This window comes from Erpetoichthys calabaricus, chromosome 8 (genome assembly GCF_900747795.2).
Source record: "Erpetoichthys calabaricus chromosome 8, fErpCal1.3, whole genome shotgun sequence".
Classification (NCBI taxonomy): Eukaryota; Metazoa; Chordata; class Cladistia; order Polypteriformes; family Polypteridae; genus Erpetoichthys; species Erpetoichthys calabaricus.
The window spans coordinates 164006419-164026566 of record NC_041401.2 but is presented as its reverse complement, the minus strand read 5'-3'; the positions used below and the strand labels follow the sequence as shown (position 1 = coordinate 164026566).

Here is a 20148-nt window from a genome sequence, read left to right as displayed (position 1 = left end):
TTATATTAATCAATTTTGTATGAATAGTTTTGGGTTGTGGAACAAATCATCTGAGTTTCCATTATTTCTTATGGGGAAATTCACTTTGATATACGAGTGCTTTGGACTACGAGCACGTTTCCGGAACGAATTATGCTCGCAAACAGAGGTTCCACTGTATTTATTGTTTGACACAAAGTAGGCGAATCACTTCACTAGTGTGCCTAAGCCAACTTTCCTCAGTTAGGGTCCATGGGGGTACACCTCAAAAAATGATGAACATTCACCCAGGTACCAGGAAAATAACTGATACACCTTGCCTTTCCTGCTCGACATACACTTATAACAATCACAGGTCTTATTCCATCATGCACTTACAAACCAACTCCTCACAAACCTCAGAAGTCCTGACTTCCACCTCCTCATCCACACCTCCTCATGTAGTCTTTCCTAACTCCCATCAACTTCACAGCTTCTCCTCACCCTGCACACAAGTACTTTGGATCCTCCAACTCCTTTTATTCTTCCGTAGATATCACTCATGCCAGTTGCTCCTCCCTAACGTCCTGTCACAGAAAGCACTAGACTGCCAGGTAATCGGGGCATTCCTATTTAATTCATTTCCACCACAGGTACAAGTACAAACCCTAGACAGTGCTCTATGGAAATCTTTGGAAGTGATGGGGACCTTCTAGAGAGTATTTGTATCTATCAGGTAGCTGACTATAAGTACTTAAGAGCCTTGCAGTAAACACTACAGTCAGCTGATCCCACCTGCTCAATAAGTATTCTGAACTGGCTGCTACAAAGTACCCTCTTTAGTTCTTTATCCTACAGGAAGCACGCAATCTCCACAGTGGCTGAACAAACAGGTCTGATGTGGTATTCATCTGGAGCCAACAGCAGGTAGAGATGGAGATCTGAGATTGGTGAACTTGGTTGGCAAGTTTGCTGAATCACAGCCTTTCTCTTGCATACTACTAGCTCTCCAGTAGTGGTGACATTGCATGGAGAAGATGTGGGCCGACACAAAAGGTGATCAGGTGTCATCACCAGGCACGATCATCACTCATACTGGTCAGAGATGGGCTATGTGCAGCTGAGTAAAGGAGATCTGTATTTAGCTAACTCTACAAAGGGCTCACCTCTGAGCTGGATAATGTGGGTTCGAAAATGTGAGGAATCTTTTGAATTGAGTCATCTCCAGTTCTGGTCATTTGTTCTCTGTGTCCAACTGTTTGAGACACAAGCAGTTTGACCCCTTGTACAAACCTTTTATGTAGTTTATATGTTTCATGCATCTCATTTATGGAGATATTTTTTAAAATTACATTTAATTTAATTCCATTTGGGGGTCTTCTTTTTCTTTTGGCTGCTCCTGTTAGGGGTTGCCACAGCGGATCATGTTGTTCCATATCTTCCTGTCCTCTGCATCTTGCTCTGTTACCCCCATCACCTGCATGTCCTCTCTCACCACATCCATAACCCTTCCCTTACAGTAGGCCTTCCTCTTTTCCTCTTGTCTGACAGCTCTATCCTTAACATCCTTTTCCAAATATACCCAGCATTTTTCCTCTACACATGTCCAAACCAACACAATCTCGCCTCTCTGACTTTGTCTCCCAACCTTCCAACTTGAGCTGACCCTCTAATGTCCTCATTTCTAATCCTGTCCAGCCTTGTCACACCCAGTGCAAATCTTAGCATCTTTAACTCTGCCACCTCCAGCTCTGTATCCTGTTTTCTGGTCAGTGCCACCGTCTCCAACCCATATAACATAGCTGGTCTCACTACCATCCTGTAGACCTTCTCTTTCACTCTTGCTGATACCCGTCTGTCACAAATTACTCCTGACACTCTTCTCCACCCATTCCATCCTGCCTGCATTCTCTTTTTTACCTCTCTTCCACAATCCCCATTATTCTGTACTGTTGATCCCAAGTATTTAAACTCATCCACCTTCGCCAACTCTACTCCCTACATCCTCACCATTCCACTGACTTCCCTCTCATTTACAGACATGTATTCTGTCTTGTTCCTACTGACCTTCATTCCTCTCCTCTTTAGAGCATGTCTCCACCTCTCCAGGGTCTTCTCAACCTGCTCCCTACTCTCATTACAGATAACAATGTCATCAGTAAACATCATAGTTCAAGGGGATTCCTGTCTAATCTTATCTGTCAACCTGTAACCATCACCATTGCATTGCAGATAAGAAAGGCCTCAGTAGAATCCATCAAATTCTAGTTGCACCACTGACAAAAACTGTTGTATTTACTTATTTTGCACAAGACACTTAACCATAAAAGTCTTAAGCAAATTTCTCCTCTTTTAAGGGGCTACATGCAGAGCCAACAAAACCAGAAATATGCACCCAGACAATTGTAAAAGGTACAACTGATGTTGCTTTGTCTACTTTTCATGTGCACTGGAGAGGTTTGTGGGTCACAGTTTGCTGCACACTGGAAGACTTGTGGGGGATCCATTTGCAGTCCAGCATGTGGATTCTCAGGGTTCCTGACTCCTGACTCCTGCCTTCTCGACTGCACCACTGCAATGTTCCATACACCATGATGTGACGTGTGACATCAGCATGCTTGTACTTTGAAAGAAATCGAAGCACAAAGTGAAGCATCCAAATATTAATGCTTGCCATGTAGAATGATGTACAAACAAATAAAAAAACAAAGTAATTGTTAAGGTGCATTTCTGATTTAGATTTCTGAATTGGTCCTGTTTGAATTGTGGGTGGCGTTTTGGTTGTGGCCTTTAATGAAGCCGAGTCCTACTTGTTATTTGACTGCTGTTTATCAATTCCATCTTATTGCAGGCTAAATAATCTTTATTGTGCTGAAAATGATACTGCTGATCTTAAACATTTCCAGAATATCTACTTTGATCAGAAGGTAGATTTTCTGTGTCTGTTTGTTAATAACTAAAATGAGAGATTGTGATAAACCCTATTATTCATGCTATTGTTATATGTGTTTGCCTTCTCTATGTTATCTTATTTAAGATGCTCTGCAGTTACCTTGCATTTAGCTTTGTGGGTTATGAGTTGAACTTTACCTCAGAAAAGAAGCCACCAGTTATTTCAGCAGAATATTCAAACTAAAGCCCAGTGAATGGTAGGGGCTTAACAGTGCAAGAAGGAAATCTGCTGAAATGAGGACAAAGAAGGCTCACTTTTGAGGAGTAACAGATTTCTGGAGGACTGGTAGCAGTAAGGAAGGCAGATAAAAGACCCAAAATGTAAACCTTGCAAGAGATGAAAGAGTTGGCACCGTTACCTACATCATTAAATCCTTAATCACACTTAATGCCTGATGATCTGTGTGTAATGGTGAAACTTTGTGTGGATTTGTAACGTTACTGATTTCTTACCCTTAACAGATTTTGCAGGTGAGTCACACTGAGACTGTGTGTGTAAGCTCAGTCACACAGACATACCACTTAGTTTGTCTCACCAAAACGACCTCATTCTGTTTTACCTGGGGGTTAGCCTCAAATCTCGGAGGGCTACCTGAGGCCTCTAATTAGTCAACTCTAAATGGCAGCCACATCGTTGCATGGCTGGGCATCCCAAGAGTCTCTATAGATGTTTCAGCATTGACTTGTTGTCCCAAAAGATAGCTTATAGAGGCTGACCCTGACCACATCCATATTCCTAGCTATAGGCATTTTCCATTATGATCCACCAGGGGGCATTTGTACCTAGACCTTTTTTTTTTTTTTCTAAAACATTTTTCATTCTTTTCAGAGGACACTGGTAGAAGCAGAATAAAGAGAAAGGGAAGAGGTACAGATTCAAACCAATCCTGAAATGATTTTTGTTAAAAGGATGTGAATGTATAATATGTTAGAAAACCTTACCTTCTAATTTTTGTCACCCTCACTGTAATCTCACAATGCCAAGGAACACAACCATGATACATCAGCTAGCATCACTTCAAACCCAATTATATCCCAGAACATTAAAGAAAAGTGATTGAATTGTGAAGGTACAGCACCTATAAAAAGTGTTCAACCCCCCCAACCTTTGGGAGTTTTCACATTGTGGCATATGAAGGGGCATCCCTTGGCCAGGAGAAAGCATGAATTATTACCTGGATGGGAGGCCCGAGAGAAACATCATTGGCCACCTGGGCGGAAAGATTATATTGTGCCCAGCCGGTATAAAATAATGGAGGGACCAGAGGAAGCTGGAAATTGGGAGTGGGTCCATCCCCCATATGCTAGGTGGCAGTGGTCCTTGTGTAAGAGCCCATTTGGGACACCTGCAGGGGTGCTAAGGAAATGGAGTCTGGAAGTGCAGCCCTGTAGGGGTCCATTTTGATCAGTAGAGGGCACTGTCAGGGGAGGTCTACTCTACTTTCTCTATGACCCGGATGTGCTTCCTAGAGGGGCTGGATTGATACAGGAAGCATTCACTGGTCCGACATAAAATGGGAGCCCGATTCTACAGATGGGGGAGTTGGAGTCACTAGGCAATACTCAGTGGAGGCGAAGAAGGAGGAAGGATAAAAATTCCCAAAAGATCATTTATTGGATAATTGGTGGCTTGTTATTATTATTATTACTGTAATTAGACAAGATGATTGTGAGAAGGTGCCTGAAAAAAAGGAATAAAAGTATATTGCTTGGACTGTGGTTTAGGGTTGTGGTTTTGTAGTGCATGTAGTAATTAATTTGAATTGCATTTGTCATTTCAACAGATGACACATCACAAACATTTGTAGTAATAAAATGCATTACTATAAATGTTTGTGATGCACCATCTGTTGGAGTGACAAATGTAATACATTTTATTACTACAAATGTTTGTGATGCACCATCCTTTGGAATGATACAGATATAGCAACCGGACAGACACACAGATACACAGACTCCAAAGCAACTCCATGAAACTCCATGAAAGTGTGACTGAAAATCTCAGGTCTACAGATAAAGACAAGAAAATGCCTAAGTCACTGAATATCTCTTAGGCAATTAGGTTTTATGGTCTGATGACACCAAAATTGAGCTTTGTGACATCAGACTAAATGCCATGTTTGTCATAAACCAAACACTGCACATGATCAAAAATACGTCATCTTTGCCATGAAGCATGGTAGTGACAGCATCATGCTGCAGGATTCTAATTCTAATCTGTAGTAGTCCCTTAAAGGCTTAGGAGGGTAGTTGGTAAAATGAATGCTGCAAAATACGGGGAAAGCCTGGTGCTGTCAATAAGAACACTTGTGAGGAGATTTGTTTTCCAGCAAGATAGTGGAAAGTCAAAGTTATAAATGGATGGCCTAAAATCTAAATGTTTATGTCAGTTTGCTCTTATATTTACATCCACTGTACAAAAACTATTTTGGGTCTGGTTTGGATCTGTTTATGAGGTAAATGGATAACTGCCTACTGCTTTAATAATCAAGGATGAAGGCTTTCAAGAGATAAATAACTGAGAGACAAGAAAGTAGAGTGATACTTAAATGGGGAGCCACTTCCAGGCTAACACTAATATGACCACTTCTTTAAATTCTAGGGTCTCTTTACTGTCTTACTTGTGCCGCCTTTGAATTAAATAATGTAGGAAGTTTAACTCATTGTCATATTTTAGTCTGGTTAGGAGATGACAATTAAATGACAGCAGGTGTATCCAACTAACCAAGCTCATTTCCATCTTCTCTGTTTTAGTCCCTCTCCGATACAACACCATGACAATTATCTGGATTTGTCTGGCACTTATTATGGGGTTGGGGACCTTCCTGATGGTGCTGATTTGTCGTAAGAGGTAAGAAAAAAATCAAAACTGATACATAGTCATGTCTCACCTCTCACAAGTAGCATATCCATCAGCCCACCATGCATTTCAAACCTACTTTTTAGGTGTTTTTGCTAACATTGAAAAAATTAAAATTCGTTGGAGAGTTTAAACTATATGAAGATTCAAAATTTTTGTCCATTCCAGTAGCCCGGCCAAGAATTGCCCTGATAGTTGCCAGTCATAGGCTTAAAATACTTTGCTTCTTGTGCACTTCTTCACAGTCTTTGATTAATGTTTCTACATCAATTTGTCCTTCAAGCTTTTTGTCTGACAAAGACATTTTCTTTTTGTTTCAAATTCTTGGCTGCTTGACATTCTGATCATTGTTTATTGAAGATGTCATTCAGGTCACTTTTTCATTACTTGATGTTCACCACAGTAAGATTAATGGATAGTCCTACCTTTTGGTGGCCGAAGCTTACAGTGCTGTAGCGGGTAAGGGTGTAAAAGATGAGCTTGGACAAACTGCAATCCTGGCTCACTTTGTGACTCTGAGTGAAAAGCATAACCTGATATGGATGTGGAATGCTATAGAAATTAAAGCTAGCTAGACAGTCAGTGATTGAAGGAAGAATGCATCAGTGAAGACCCTCAGGAACTGCATGTTACCCGCACATACCAGACTAGTCAGAAACTACAAGTCAGATCAGTGCTTCAAAATGCCTAGGAAGTTGCATCAGAGTTGTAAAAGTAAAGGTCAATTACCTTTGAAGGGACATACAGAGATATTTCTGACTGGCAGATGTACCACCCACTGGCGTGTTTCACCAATTCCAGCCAGCATGTTGGTGTTGTGCTGAGAGCATAAGGGACTGCATAAAGACTCCTTTAGTTTAATGTTCTACTGAATTTATAAGCGGGCGGCACGGTGGCGCAGTGGTAGCGCTGCTGCCTCGCAGTAAGGAGACCTGCGCTCCGGTTTCTTTCCACAGTCCAAAGACTTGCAGGTTAGGTGCTTTCCTAAAAATTGTCCTTGGTGTGTGGGTGTGCGTGTGCGTGTGCGTGTGCCCTGCGGTGTGCTGGCACCCTGCCCGGGGTTTGTCCCTGCCTTGTGCCCTGTGCTGGCTGGGATTGTCTCCAGCAGACCCCCGTGATCCTGTGTTAGGATATAGTGGGTTGCAAAATGACTGACTGACTGAAGAGTTGAAGAGGTATCTTAACAAAAGCCCACTAACAAAACTATATTGCTAAAAGTGCAAGGTGACACTTGTGTACACCAAGAAATGAACTCAATAATGTTTATAAAATTTAAAATAAGCTAACCCCCCATTGGTAATAATTTCTGCATTACATATACAATAGATATATAATGATAGTGGATAAGGTGCTGTGAATAAATCTGTAGGAGTACATCTGAAATTTTGAAGGGACAGTGATATTTCAGTCAAAATGGAGACATTGCAAATACCCAAGTAAAAGTTTAATCTTACTTTTAGTCCCATAAAGTAAAACAACAACAGTGAAAAATCACTGGTAAAATTATTCTTATAGATAAGCATTAATATTTATTTAAAGAATTCTGTATTAATAACCTCCCCTCAAAGAAAACAAAAAAATACGATTGTATCTTTGACATTCTCCAACATCCACCTTCTTTAACAGATTCATAGATATTGAAGACATACATATTTATAACAGCACTAGACATAGAATATCACAACTATTGTAATTACCGTAACAAGCTCAATTCATTTACTAAACAAACAATATGGGCTCAAAACAAAAGTAAAATTACACTTTATTCCATCACTATTTCACAAACATGGTTAAATTAGCAGAAAAAACTTTGAAAACTACAAAATCTGCTATTTTTATTCCTGATTGCATTTATATATGAAATAAAGATGGAGTTGGCATGGATTACATGGAAGAATGTGTATGCTGTGCTGATGTGTTGCTTTCGGTGTAAATTAAGTATTAGTGGTTAGTGTAGTCATCTGACCATGAACAAAGGATGCAATTTAAATAAGCGAAAGAGCTCTAAAATCCTTACATCCAAATTTCAAAGGGTCAGAAGTTCATTTGAGAGAGTGGTGCCCCATTTTGACATCCTCAACCCCCCGTGGTACTGGACTTGTTATGATACATACCGTATATACTCGCGGATAAGTTCTCCCGCGGATAAGTCGGGGCTTGATTTTACTGTATAGTTTTTGGAATTTTATAATGTTGGTCGTACAAGTCGAATGCGGAAAACTCACGCTATTGGTCTTAGAGATTATGATATGCTAACACCCACCTGAGAGAGTAACCACAGAGCACACTACCTTTTTTATTTTTAAATATTGTGCCTACATGACCACATGGTAATACCCGAACTATTCCGAAGCGACAATTGCACTGTTTTGTGTTTTTTGTATATCACACCTTCAGACACCTTTATCGTAAGAGCATCCCTTATCTACGATGGAGCGTTCGATCAGAAGAAAATATGAAGCTGGTTTAAAATTAAAAGTCGTTGAAATGGTGAAAGAAATTGATAACTGCGCTGCTGCAACAAAATTCGATACGTCTGAGAAACTGATGCGAGATTGGAGGAAGTAAGAAGATTTGAACGATTATAAGTCGGGGTCTGATTTTATGATCGATTTTTTGGGTTTCAAGATTAACTTAATTTACTTATAAGACATTATTATAAAAATGAAAATGTTGCAAAACAAAACATACCATTAGGAGAAGCACTACACAGAAATGGAAAGAAAACAAAAACAGTAAATAAAAGGTTAAGTGTACTGAATAAATATAGCACCATATTATGTGTATTCCCTAACAAAAGTCAAAAAGTAGCATCCGTCCATATATTACTATTAAATGTTGCATAATACCTCTAGCTCTGGAGTAGGAATATCCACAAGCTCTTCAAAATTAGCAGGCACATCGTCACATGGCACAAAAGTTAACAAAACTTAACATGTACAAGAATCTTCTTGTTGTTTTTATAATTGTCACTAAATTAAATTCCTCCACAGCAACTGTCCAAGGTGGAAAAAGCAATCCGCCAGCTCAGTCCACAGAAAGACAATTTTCAGCACATTCAGAATTGTGAATACCTGGCAGAAAAGGCAAGGTGATATCTTAAATATGATCCAGCAATAATAATCAGCATAACCGCTACTCAAACTGCTCTTCACATAATAAATGTTTCTCCTCACATAGTAAACATATATATATATATATACAAATCATCATATTCAAAAGATGCGTATAACAAACAAAGATTAAAGTGAATCAGTCAGCATTCTGTTTGACAGTAGAAAAGAATGAAATGCAGATAGATAAAAATTTGCAAAAGATCACTAAAACTTAAAAGGAAAAGTCTTTACAAGGTAAGTAACAAAAAAGTAAATTCTCAGTTCTATGATATGTGGATCATTGGTTTGCTGTGACAATGGTAAACTCCAAGTATGTTCTGGGTGGCTACTTTATTGCATGCTATCTCCTCTAACAGGAACATGTGAGACTCTGGGATAATCCTTGGCTGTGAAAGCTGTTTTCTTATGTCTCTTCCTTTAAACCTTTAAAAGGCAGTTATTAATCTATTTCAGAGTATTGAAAGCACATACCATAAGTTCTCCCTTGAGTTTGACTGGACCATTGTTTTTATTTTTGTTTGTTTTTTTGACCAAGAAGCAGGTGATGAAAGGAAACCAGAAGTTCTATCTGCTGCCAACAACATTTTACTGTCCTCTGTATAGATTAGGGAAAACCTTTCATACATGAAGAACACATAAAAACTGCACATAACCTTCTCACCCAGTTAATGCTAGCAATATTTTAACATGTAGAAGAAGAGTTCCCATGGGCCAGAGCCTACCTCAGCAACAGTGGGTTCAAGGTTGAAGACAACTCTAAACAGGGTGCTACTCTATTGTAGGGCCTACTCACACTCACAAAATTTCAGTCTGGAATTGTGAAGTGGCCTAACCAGAACATCTTTGGAGATGTGGTAGGAACACTGTAGCACCTAGATAAAAACCCACATGGACAATCATTGAGGGTGGAATTCAAACTCAGATTCAGCCACCATATCTGGCAACATCATCCACATTATACAGCATGAGCGACTAGTCATGTGATTAGTCACCATGAATTTTGCATCACACCTTTTTTATGGTGTCTATAGTGAAAACACATTTCACTTTTCGTGAATCTTGTGCTAGATATTAAAAAAAATACAAAATTTAAATCCTGATACGTATATGAAATGTGGCCACTTAATAATGTGGGGTATAGACATTTGTTCTAGTGTTATGATGGACTGTGAAACTTGGGACCTTTATCGGGATGTACTGCTCTCTGTTCCATATTTTGCTGTCTTGTGAGTCTGGATTTGAACCACCTGAACATTTGATAAAGAATAAAGAAATCATATCTTCTTCTTAGCAAGTCTAGAAAAAAACATCCCATTACCATCTAACTGTGAGGGTGTGGTAGGTTTGGGCCAAAGTGTTTTCTATCACCAGATTCCCAAGGGGTCCAATTTGCCAATCTTGGAAATAAGAGAACCAGTGATGAAATGCTTCCGCAGCATCATAGGTAGACCTGAAATTAAATATCAACCAAAATCCAATGTGGAGATAGCACTTTTTCTCTTATTCTTATGGGTTGTTTTTCAGGGCTTTTAAGTTAGATTGGTGATGGTGATGGTGATAATAAATGGACTTTATAAGTGTAAATGCACCCTTTTTACACTGGAGATTCATTCTGTGTTACTTCTTACCTTGCAGAACTTGTTAGCAGGATAGACTATGGAATTCCAAACCTTATAATGAAAGTGGTTTTACAGAATGAAGTGATTGATACTGACCTCTCAGTACACAAAGGCATTAACACTAGAATTACCAGAGCCTACGAAAAAACTCGTAGATCCGGCCCACCTTAAATCGCTTCTTAAAACCATTCTCACCTCTCCGCCAGTGTCTTTTGTCATCTAAATGTACCGATAAAGACAAGCTGCCAGCAGCCGGCTATTCCATCCCCCCAATGACTTAGAACGTAAACGAGCTTTTCCCAGCTCATGCCTTGATTGATTATTTGGGAGTGAAGTGGAGTTTTAGAGTAGAAATAATAGATTGTTATTTGAAACACACGCATTTCATATGTGTTGCATTTCTACAGTAATCTGTGTAAACAAATTGTTAAAACAAAAACGTTTTATATATTCTAGTAGCAAATGACAAAATGTAGGCATAAACTATATAATGTATGAAGCCTGAAGTCCAAATATCAAAGAAACACTTTCACAAAAAGTACAAAAAAAAAGCCACCGCCAAAAAAAGCCACCTTAGTGTGAGACATTGACATGAATTAAGTATCACTGCTTCCGTGGTGCAACAGTATCAGTCGCTGACTGGAAATCAGAAGGTCATGAGTTCAATCCTGCACAACTCCCTTTTGAGAAGTGTTCTTATTTTCACTATTTTAGAATAAAAAGATACATTTGATTTCAGTCTGTAACAGCCGGTGTAATTTATGATATTTGTAAAGGTTAGCTTTATTTTTTTAAAATTCACTTTTCATTGTCTCAGTCGCGTTCAGGATCCATCCCTACCGCCCCCAATCTGACACTGCTGTTTTCACATAAAGACGTGCTATAGTTCTGCAGTGTATCACGATACATACGACCGCGTGTTTTTTTCCCCCAGTATTGCCAGTCCCCACGTGTTGCTGTATGCTGTTTCTTTTGTACTCCAGGACATGCAGAGGAAAGCATAGTAAAGAGCAGTAACTTCAGCGCTATATGCAATCATCAGACACTCCCCATCTGACACTGCTGTTTTCACATAAAGACGCGCTAAAGCTCTGCAGTGTACTTGTGACTGCATTGTCGTACCAATGCTTGCGAACTGAAGTGTCTGCATGCACTTTTCGTGCATTATACGTGTATTTTTTGAGCATGCCCATGTAGCTCAAACACAGGAACATATGTTGATGTAAAAGTATAACAAAACAAATGCACTTTTATTCAAGACTATAACCGAAGAAAAAAGAAAGCAAGTTACAGTAGGCGGTTGATATGACAGCTTGCGTGGTGGAATGCTAAGAACTGCTGATTTCCATTCTGTGCTATATAACTGTTAACATTTGAATCTGATGATTGCATATAGCGCTGTCTTATTTAGTGTGCGCAAGAACATGCAGGTGGCCAGTTGCTGATTGCTACAACGCACATTTTAAAAAAAGAAAGAGACAAATATATGTGACGTTTTGAAGAAATCATTTTATGACGCGAATAGTACCAATCAGAAAACATCGTCGAAGTAATGCGATATTATTTGAAAACGAACAGCGTCAGATCAGGTGTGAAGTTATACTGGCGCTGTTTGAGTCAGATCAGAAGCTGAATAAGCTGAAAAAGCTCCTGTTCTGACTCTAAGTAAAAAAGCATGAATTAATCAACAGAAATAACCGCGATTGACATTTTAAAGTTAACGATTTACAGTGCATACCAATTTATAAATTCAATGTCCGTTTGAGGAAAAAAAAAACACTTTCTTCAAAGGTGAGAATTGAACTCATGTCTCTGTGGCACAGTAAGGCAGTGGTGCTCCAAGTCAGCAAACCGTAGCGTTAAGCCACGGAAGCTGTTGTATCATCCTTGAACCTTTTGTAAAAGTGTTTATTTGATGTTTGGACTTCAGGCTTCACAGATTCTATAGTTTATGCCTACATTTTGTAACATTTATTACTAAAATATGAAAAAGTTTCTGTTTTAGCAATGTGTTTACACAGATTACTGTAGAAACGGAACACGCATGAAATGCATGTATTCCAAATAGCGATCTATTATTTCTATTCTAAAACTCCAGCAGTTCAGTCACTCCCAGATAATCAAACAAGGCATGAGCTGGGAAAACTTAGTGAACATTCAGCGGCGGTGGGGGATGGAATAGCCGGCTGCTCGCTGCTCCTCTTAATCGGCACATTTAGAAGACAAAAGAGAGGTGAGAACGGTTTTAAGGTGGGCCGGATCTACGAGTTTTTTCGTAGACTCTGGTAATTCTAGTGTTAAGAAGCACAAGATGAGGCTCTTCCAGGCCATCACACATCCACTCCAGTGTTCACCAGTACTCCAGAGTTTCTTCACCACTTCAGAACCATGCCCTCACAATAACCATCATGCCACTTATAGTATATCAGGCAGATGGCGCCACACCTCCCAGCCAAATAACAAACACCTCCCATTTTTTTTCAAGCCAAATGACTCCAGAAAGCAAACCTTCGTTTGACTGGCCCTCCAAGCTTGCCTCTGCGGACTCCTTGGCTGATTCTTCATCTGAAAACCTGGTGCCACGAAGGTGAGATTTGACAGCCATATCAGGTGTTAATCACTGCTGCCTTACCCTGCACTTCAGCTCTGCCTATTTGTGCTCCTCCATCTTACCCATGGGTCAACGGTACAAGATAATGGCAGTTGCAGAAAGTCCACTGCTTGGGAATTACATCCCCAGGAAAAGAAATTCTAAACTACTCCCTCCACCAGCATGTTAGACAATAATGCAAGGATGGGCGCTGTCCGTCCCATTGAGTAAGTCATTTAAGTGGCCAAAAATTGCAAAAGACAGCCTGGTGACTTCCTTGACAATGAGGGTTATGTCATGTAAATAATACAACATGACTTACAGTCAACCAATACGTAGGATTGCAGAGTTTGGGAAAGCTGACTATCTTGGATGGTGCTATATGAGTAGTAGGATTTGTATTTTGCTGCCATTCATCATTGTATATGAAATGACAAACACATCAATGCCATGACCAGCTAGGGCTCCATGTGCCGCACAGCCAATCAAGCACAACCTATTTAGAATCCACTTAATGGCAGGGTTAGGAAGCAGTGCTACCTGCTGGGCATTCATGGTATTGCAATGTTACCTGCATTTTCTTGCAGCATATACACGTATCTCAGCAGTGACTTAAAGAAATGGTGTGGCTGTGCCACAAGTTGATGTCCTCAAAGTCTGTCCTGCAGGCTCATACAAGAGCTACCAGTTGACCCCACAAAGTGTTCCAAAGAAACACTTTCCTGGACTTAACCAAGCGTCTTGATTTCTCTCTGCTTATGTATTTTTTTCTGTTATTCTGCAGACATTGCGGTTACAGCAAAGCCTTCCAGGATCCAGAAGAGGAGAAGATGCACTATGAAAACGGACACAGTGGGTAGCATTGCATTTCACCCAAATGCCTATTACCTCAGCCTCCTTAGTTCCCTTCATGATGTATCTTTATCAGACTTGTGCTAGTCACTTGTCTTCCTTTACTTATAGTCCTGTTTAAAAATGTGGTTTCATTATAATAAGCTATTGAATTCAATTGTTTCATTCCAGCTTTGCAAGTTTGCATGTGCAATTCAGAATTATCAAAAGAAATTAAATGCCCTGTAAAATATATAATAGAACTATTTTTCTTCCTGGAAATTATCTAGAAAAATATGAGGTAGTTGCCCACTGAGCCCTGTTATTCAACTTTAGGCTAAAGGATTGTTCTGATAGAAGGAAATAAGAGCAAAATTACAACAATAGAATCCAACAAAATTACAACAAGTTAGAAATTCAAAGAAAAGTGCAATAAAATCCAAATAGTATTGCCAATAATGATTCTCATCCTACAACACTTAATGACCCATTGGATGATCTCAGCCCTCAGCCAGAAAAAAATAGGCTAAGGCCTGCCCTTCAGCAATGATGTCACTGATGATGTCAATGATGACCCGCCTCTTTCATTCACTGAACACAAGAGATGTATCAAAGAAACAGTGGATGCAAAAAGTATACAGACTCCTTCACTTTCTGCACACTGCAATATGTTATAGATTTAATTGTAAATTGATATATAAGCCATGTTTGCCTATCAGTCTACACTCAATAACACATAAAGACAAATTTAAAAACATGTTTTCAGAAAGATTTTCAAATGTATTAAACATCAAAAACTGACATCTCTCATTCATATACTGTAAGTCTTCAGACCATTAATTCATTACTTTAGCAGCAATTACAGCTTCAACTCTTCTTGGGTATGTTTCTGCAAGTTTTGCGCACCTGGATTTGACCTGTTTGTTTATCTTTTTCTTCCTCATAAGCTCCATTAAATTAGATAGAAAGCATCTGTAAACTGCCATCGTCAGGTCTCTCCTCAGATGTTTTACGGGGTTTAAGTCTAGACTTTGGCTGAGCCACTCAGATGCAGTCAGAGACTTCTCCTGAAGCCGCGCCAATTTTTTCATGGCCGTGTGCTTCAGGTAATTGTCATGCTGAAAGGTGAACCATCACCATGAGGTCACATGCACCCAAGGATTTTTCTGTATTTTGCTGCATTCGTTCTTCATTTATGACTAGTCTTCCTAGTCACTGTGAAGCACCCCACAGCATGATGCTGCCACTGTTATGCTTCACCAAAGGGATGGTATTAGATGGGTGATGAGTAGTACCTTGTCTTCTCCAGACATAGGGCTTGGAGTTCTGCACAAATATTTCAGTTTTTGTCTCATCAGCCAAGAGAGTCTTTTTCCTCATCCTCTCAGAGTCCTCAAATTGCAGTGTATTAAGTGTGGCTTCCATTTAGCCACTCTACCATAAATGCCTAATTAATGGAGTGCTTTTGAGAGGGTCATCCTTCTGACAGACCATCGCTGAAGCTCTGTTAGTGTGGCCATTGAGTTCTTAGTCATCTCACTCAACAAGGCCCTTACTAAGTTTGGCCAATTCTAGAAAAGAGTCCTGGTGGTTCTAAACGTCTTCCATTTCATTATCATTGAAGCCACTGTGCTCCTGGAGAAGCTCAAAGCTTTAGACATGGTTTTATCCCCTTGCCCTGATCAGTCCCTCACCACATTTTGATCATAGAGGTCTACAGAGAGTTCCTTGGACTTCATGGCTTGTTTTTTATGCAGACATGCAGTGTGAAGTGGACCTTATTTACACAAGTGTGTGACTTTCTAAACTGTCGAGTCAATTCATTTTGGCAGAGGTAGACTGCAATCAAGTTCTGGACACATCTCAAGGAGAAATAAAGCAAACAAGATGGACCAGACCATAATTTGGAATGCCACAGCAAAGGGCCTGAATACTTACATAAATGAGAGATTTTGGTTTTGATTTTTGTAATAAATTTGCAAAACATATTTTCACTTTTTATGGGTTACTGAGTGTAACCTGATGGATATCAATATTAAACCTACAACCCAATAAAGTGTGCAAACGTGAAGAGGTCTAAATACTTTCTGAATCCACTGTATATACAATACACAAATATGAAAAAATACTTAAAATAGTACTGAACAAAAAATAGAAATTGTCAAAACCAAATCTAAAATAATAACAGAAATGACCAAAAAGAGGAAACATAATTAAGTAATGGATCAGATGCTGGATAAAACACAACAGGGATAGGCTCTGGTCCCTTCCTATGTAATTTTTAGTGGTAATATAAGGACCACAAAATGGATGAATGTAAACTTAAAAAGGAAAAATAGATCATAAGAAGTACTAGTAATACAGTTTTGGTTCCTTCCTTGCACCCAGTCCTGCCAAGATCGACTGCAGTGAACTGGTTAAGTGACACAGAAAATGAATGGATCAAATATTTTAGGGATTGTTATTTTTAAAGTCAAGTCTGCAGCTCGCTGGCCATTGCTTGGAAGCTTTACCATTTAATTCTGTATCTTGACTTTCACTGCCCCACGTTTAAATGTGTTGTAATTTTTTTCATACGTTTTGATGAGCTGCCTGCTGCTTCTTGGCATTTGCAGAAAAGAATGCTAAATCTCACCGAGACTAAATCTCTTTCTTCTGCGTTATTTCTGCGGCTCAGCGTGCACTTCAGGAAATTCAATAAATTCTTATTTTTTCTGCTAAACTTTCAGTGTAAATCCATTATTTTTCTCGGAATAAGAACATCTCTCCTCTTTCTCGGATTAGCCAGTTGCCCAGAGCAAAACACTAAAAACAAATATTCAAAAAAAGTAAAAGCAGAGAGGCAAGCATGGACTGCTAGGAGAATTCATGTGTAGCAGAAGATTAAAGTTCTAAACAATGAAAGGCGCCCAGGTATTGAGTGAGTTTGTCTGCTCTGCTGGGTCTACATTTGAAATAACCGTTTGGTTGAAAGCAAGCAGTGAGCACTTTAGAGGTGACGGTGTGGGACATTCCTTATCGGCATTAATCTCTGACTGCTGTTTCCTTTTGATATCGGACTAATAAACAAACGTAATAATCCAAAAGGATTATGTAAAATAAAACACAAGTAAACTAACAAAGAGTTGGGGTCCCTTGTGGGAAAACCATGTTTAATAGCAGAAACGTGAGAGTACTTAGCAAAGAATAGCCTCAGGACAAGAGCTTTTCATAGTAATCTCTTTGGGAAAAATGTATATTTGGTTGCAAGATGGCAAAATAAGTGTCAACTTTTATAGCCTGGGGGCGGAAAAGTTGGATTAATGGGCGGAGCTCTTCCTGTTTGGCTACTCCCTTATTTTTAAAAGGATACCACTTAACTCTTTTTGGCTCATACAAATTTCTGCATTAGGAGTTTGTCATGTTCTGCATACCCCACAAAGACACAGAGCGACAGAAGCTTGGGAGGAGTGTGCATGGTCAGCTATCTGTACAGCGTCCCTTAAGCAATTAGGTTAAGGAGGTTAAGGACCCCTCTCAAGGGCTCAGCAGAGTAGCATTCTTCTGGCATTGGCAGTTTTTGAATGGGCAACCTTCCATTTACCAGCACAGATCCTATTGCCAAAGAGTCACCACTCCTCCAAAGGTAGTGTGTGACTCTCTTGTACACACACCAGCACTGTCCTCTCTAATTCACTCGCCACAAAACCAGTAGAACAATCACATATTGGACAAGTAATGGAGTCTAAAACATCGACATAGTGGGCATTGATAACAAAGTGGATATATGAGAAAGGTGGACATTGCTACTACCCCTTTTCTGATCCTAGTGTTTCCAATAGAGGTAAAAATTGATCAGTCCTACAAAGGTCAAGCATGACAGTGAAAAAGATTTTAATTATAGGATCAGGAGATCCCATAATTTCTTTGCTACTGTAGTTAATATGGTGATTATGTTTTTAAACTAAGGAAATCTCCAAATAATCTGTGGAACTGGTGAGTTTAATACAAAAACGTTTAGAATGTGATACCCAGGTTTGAAGTGGAAGAGTTGGTAAAATGTGTTTAAGAACTCCTCCCCAATAGACTTACCAGCTACAGAGAGAAATTGTGGTCAATATTGGAGGCATTCGAGGAGCTTATAAAATTCTCTACAGCTCTGGGATCGATTAGAGCAGTCATATTTAAATTATTCACTACTAATGGTACTGAGAAGAGATTCTTAAATAAAGACTGAGTGCCTACAGTTAATCTCGAAATACTTAAAAATGGTTTCAAGTCCACATTGCTTTCTCCATTGCTGTCCCCACAACCCGGTGCTTCTTTATGTTCCTCACTAAAGATACCATTGTATCAAGTAAATTACCATAGAGACCTAATGCCATTTCAGATGTTAATTTTCATGAGGTTTGTTGTTCTGACTTTAACTCAAACTTTGCAAAATACTTCTCTATCTCATGACCCCTAACTGGTGATCTGTGCAACAAGAGATAGTGACAAGTATTTAATTACAGGATCAGTGATGACGCACGGTGAAAGATTACGAGTTAATATCAAAATGACAAACCAAGCCAGGAATGTAAGACAAGAATCAAGAACTTTTGACAAAAAGAAAGTCTGGAAACCAAGATCAGAAAGACATAGAGAATCACATCTAAAGTATTTTTTATTCAAATGAAAGTTAAATTTGCCAGGATTTATAGGCCGCACATATGACAACACATGCTGTGCATGCCGGTTTAACTCTGGGAGAGTAGTCTAAGCAATGGCTGACGCTCCTACCACAAAATAGCGGCACTGGTGAGCAATCCAAAATGGCAGACAATAAAAATTTTTACATTTTAAGGAAGAGAAAAACATGTCAAAATAAGATACCTACTGTATGAAAGCATCAGTTTAGCTGCATAGATCTCCAAAAAATAAAAAAAGGGAAAGGCACAAAGATATTAAAAAAAAAAGTACCAATCATAACAGAGAGGAGGTACTTTTCAAAGGGTAACCTAAAGATGTTGTGCCATAGAGACAATGAAAGAGAGAGAGAGGTTAGGAGCTGATACAGCGCATTGTCGTACAAAGCACATGACAAACCAACTCAGGCTCCCACATTAGGACCCGAGTGCAGCCGGCCTCAGCACCACACTAGTTCAGTTGGAATGGAACAGTGTGAGGTTTTTTTTTTTTATGGTGGCTGGAGTGCCAATCCTGCCACCAACCCCCAAGTTTTCCCTGAAAGTTGGAGGTCCTACTTGCAGGTCTGGATGCAGATTAACTTAATACCCAGGACGGAGCAATTGCAGGTTAAGGGCCTTACTCAAGGGCCCAACTAAGTAGAGTCACTTTTGGCGTTTACCTTCCGATTGCCAGTGCAGATCCCAATGACAATGAAAGGACTGGGAGTTGAGTACTAAAGCATTAGTCAATGCCACAAGACCAAAACACTGAACATTAAAGCCCAAAACAGCATTTCTCCTAAATCTACACCTGGAAATGCATTTGAGTGGAATGTAGCAGAAGCTTGTGACAAGACCAGCGGTAACTCTGAAAATTCATATAGCACATGAATGAGGAGAGACTTTCCAAGAAAGAAATTGGTATGTAAATTTAGAGAACATGAAATATTAGGTAGTATGTTAACAAATTACAAAAGTGCTGAATGTGCCTGATACAGTGAGACAAAGGGTTTTACAAGATTTTGAAAGGACAAATCTTGCTATGTTAGTGATACTGTAGTTCTGCTTCAATCTGTCACATTTAAATATTGTTAGTCCTTGAAATTCAACACTTGTTTTTATTAGTTCAAATAAGTGAATCCAACTGAAAATCCTGCCAAGGTTTAACCTGCTGATGTACAGGTTCTACTAGATGATTTCTGCCAAATCTGATCCACTCCTATGTAGAATATTAGAAGACAATTGAACACCTCATAATGGACAGTCTGCATGATGCAAAGGAGAAGCAGATCTAAAGTATAAGCTTTGACCAATATATCTATCACCTTGCTCATAAAAATGTAAATGCAAACAAATCTCCCAAAAAAATAAAATAAATAAATAAATAAAGGCTGCCATTTGTCTTGGGCTGGGATACCAGGTATGCTGCAGTAGATCCTTGACAGCTTTCTGCTTTATCCACATTAAATTGAGAGCTGCACAATTTGATTATCTTTGCACACAAGGCATCTGGTATAAAAAAAGAAAAGCTGATGTTTATTGCCGTGGGTTTTTATCAGTGCTTAATATAAAT

General features: G+C 39.3%; 1 protein-coding gene across 1 annotated transcript in view; it reads left to right on the top strand.

Moving 5' to 3' along the window:
- The window catches only part of epha8 (eph receptor A8), a 633561-nt gene that overhangs the window by 546077 nt on the left and 67336 nt on the right, over positions 1-20148 (top strand). Inside the window, exons 8-9 of the mRNA XM_051930368.1 lie at positions 5665-5761; positions 13880-13947. Of these exons, the coding sequence (XP_051786328.1) occupies positions 5665-5761; positions 13880-13947 (165 nt within the window). The remainder of the gene's footprint in view (positions 1-5664; positions 5762-13879; positions 13948-20148) is intronic.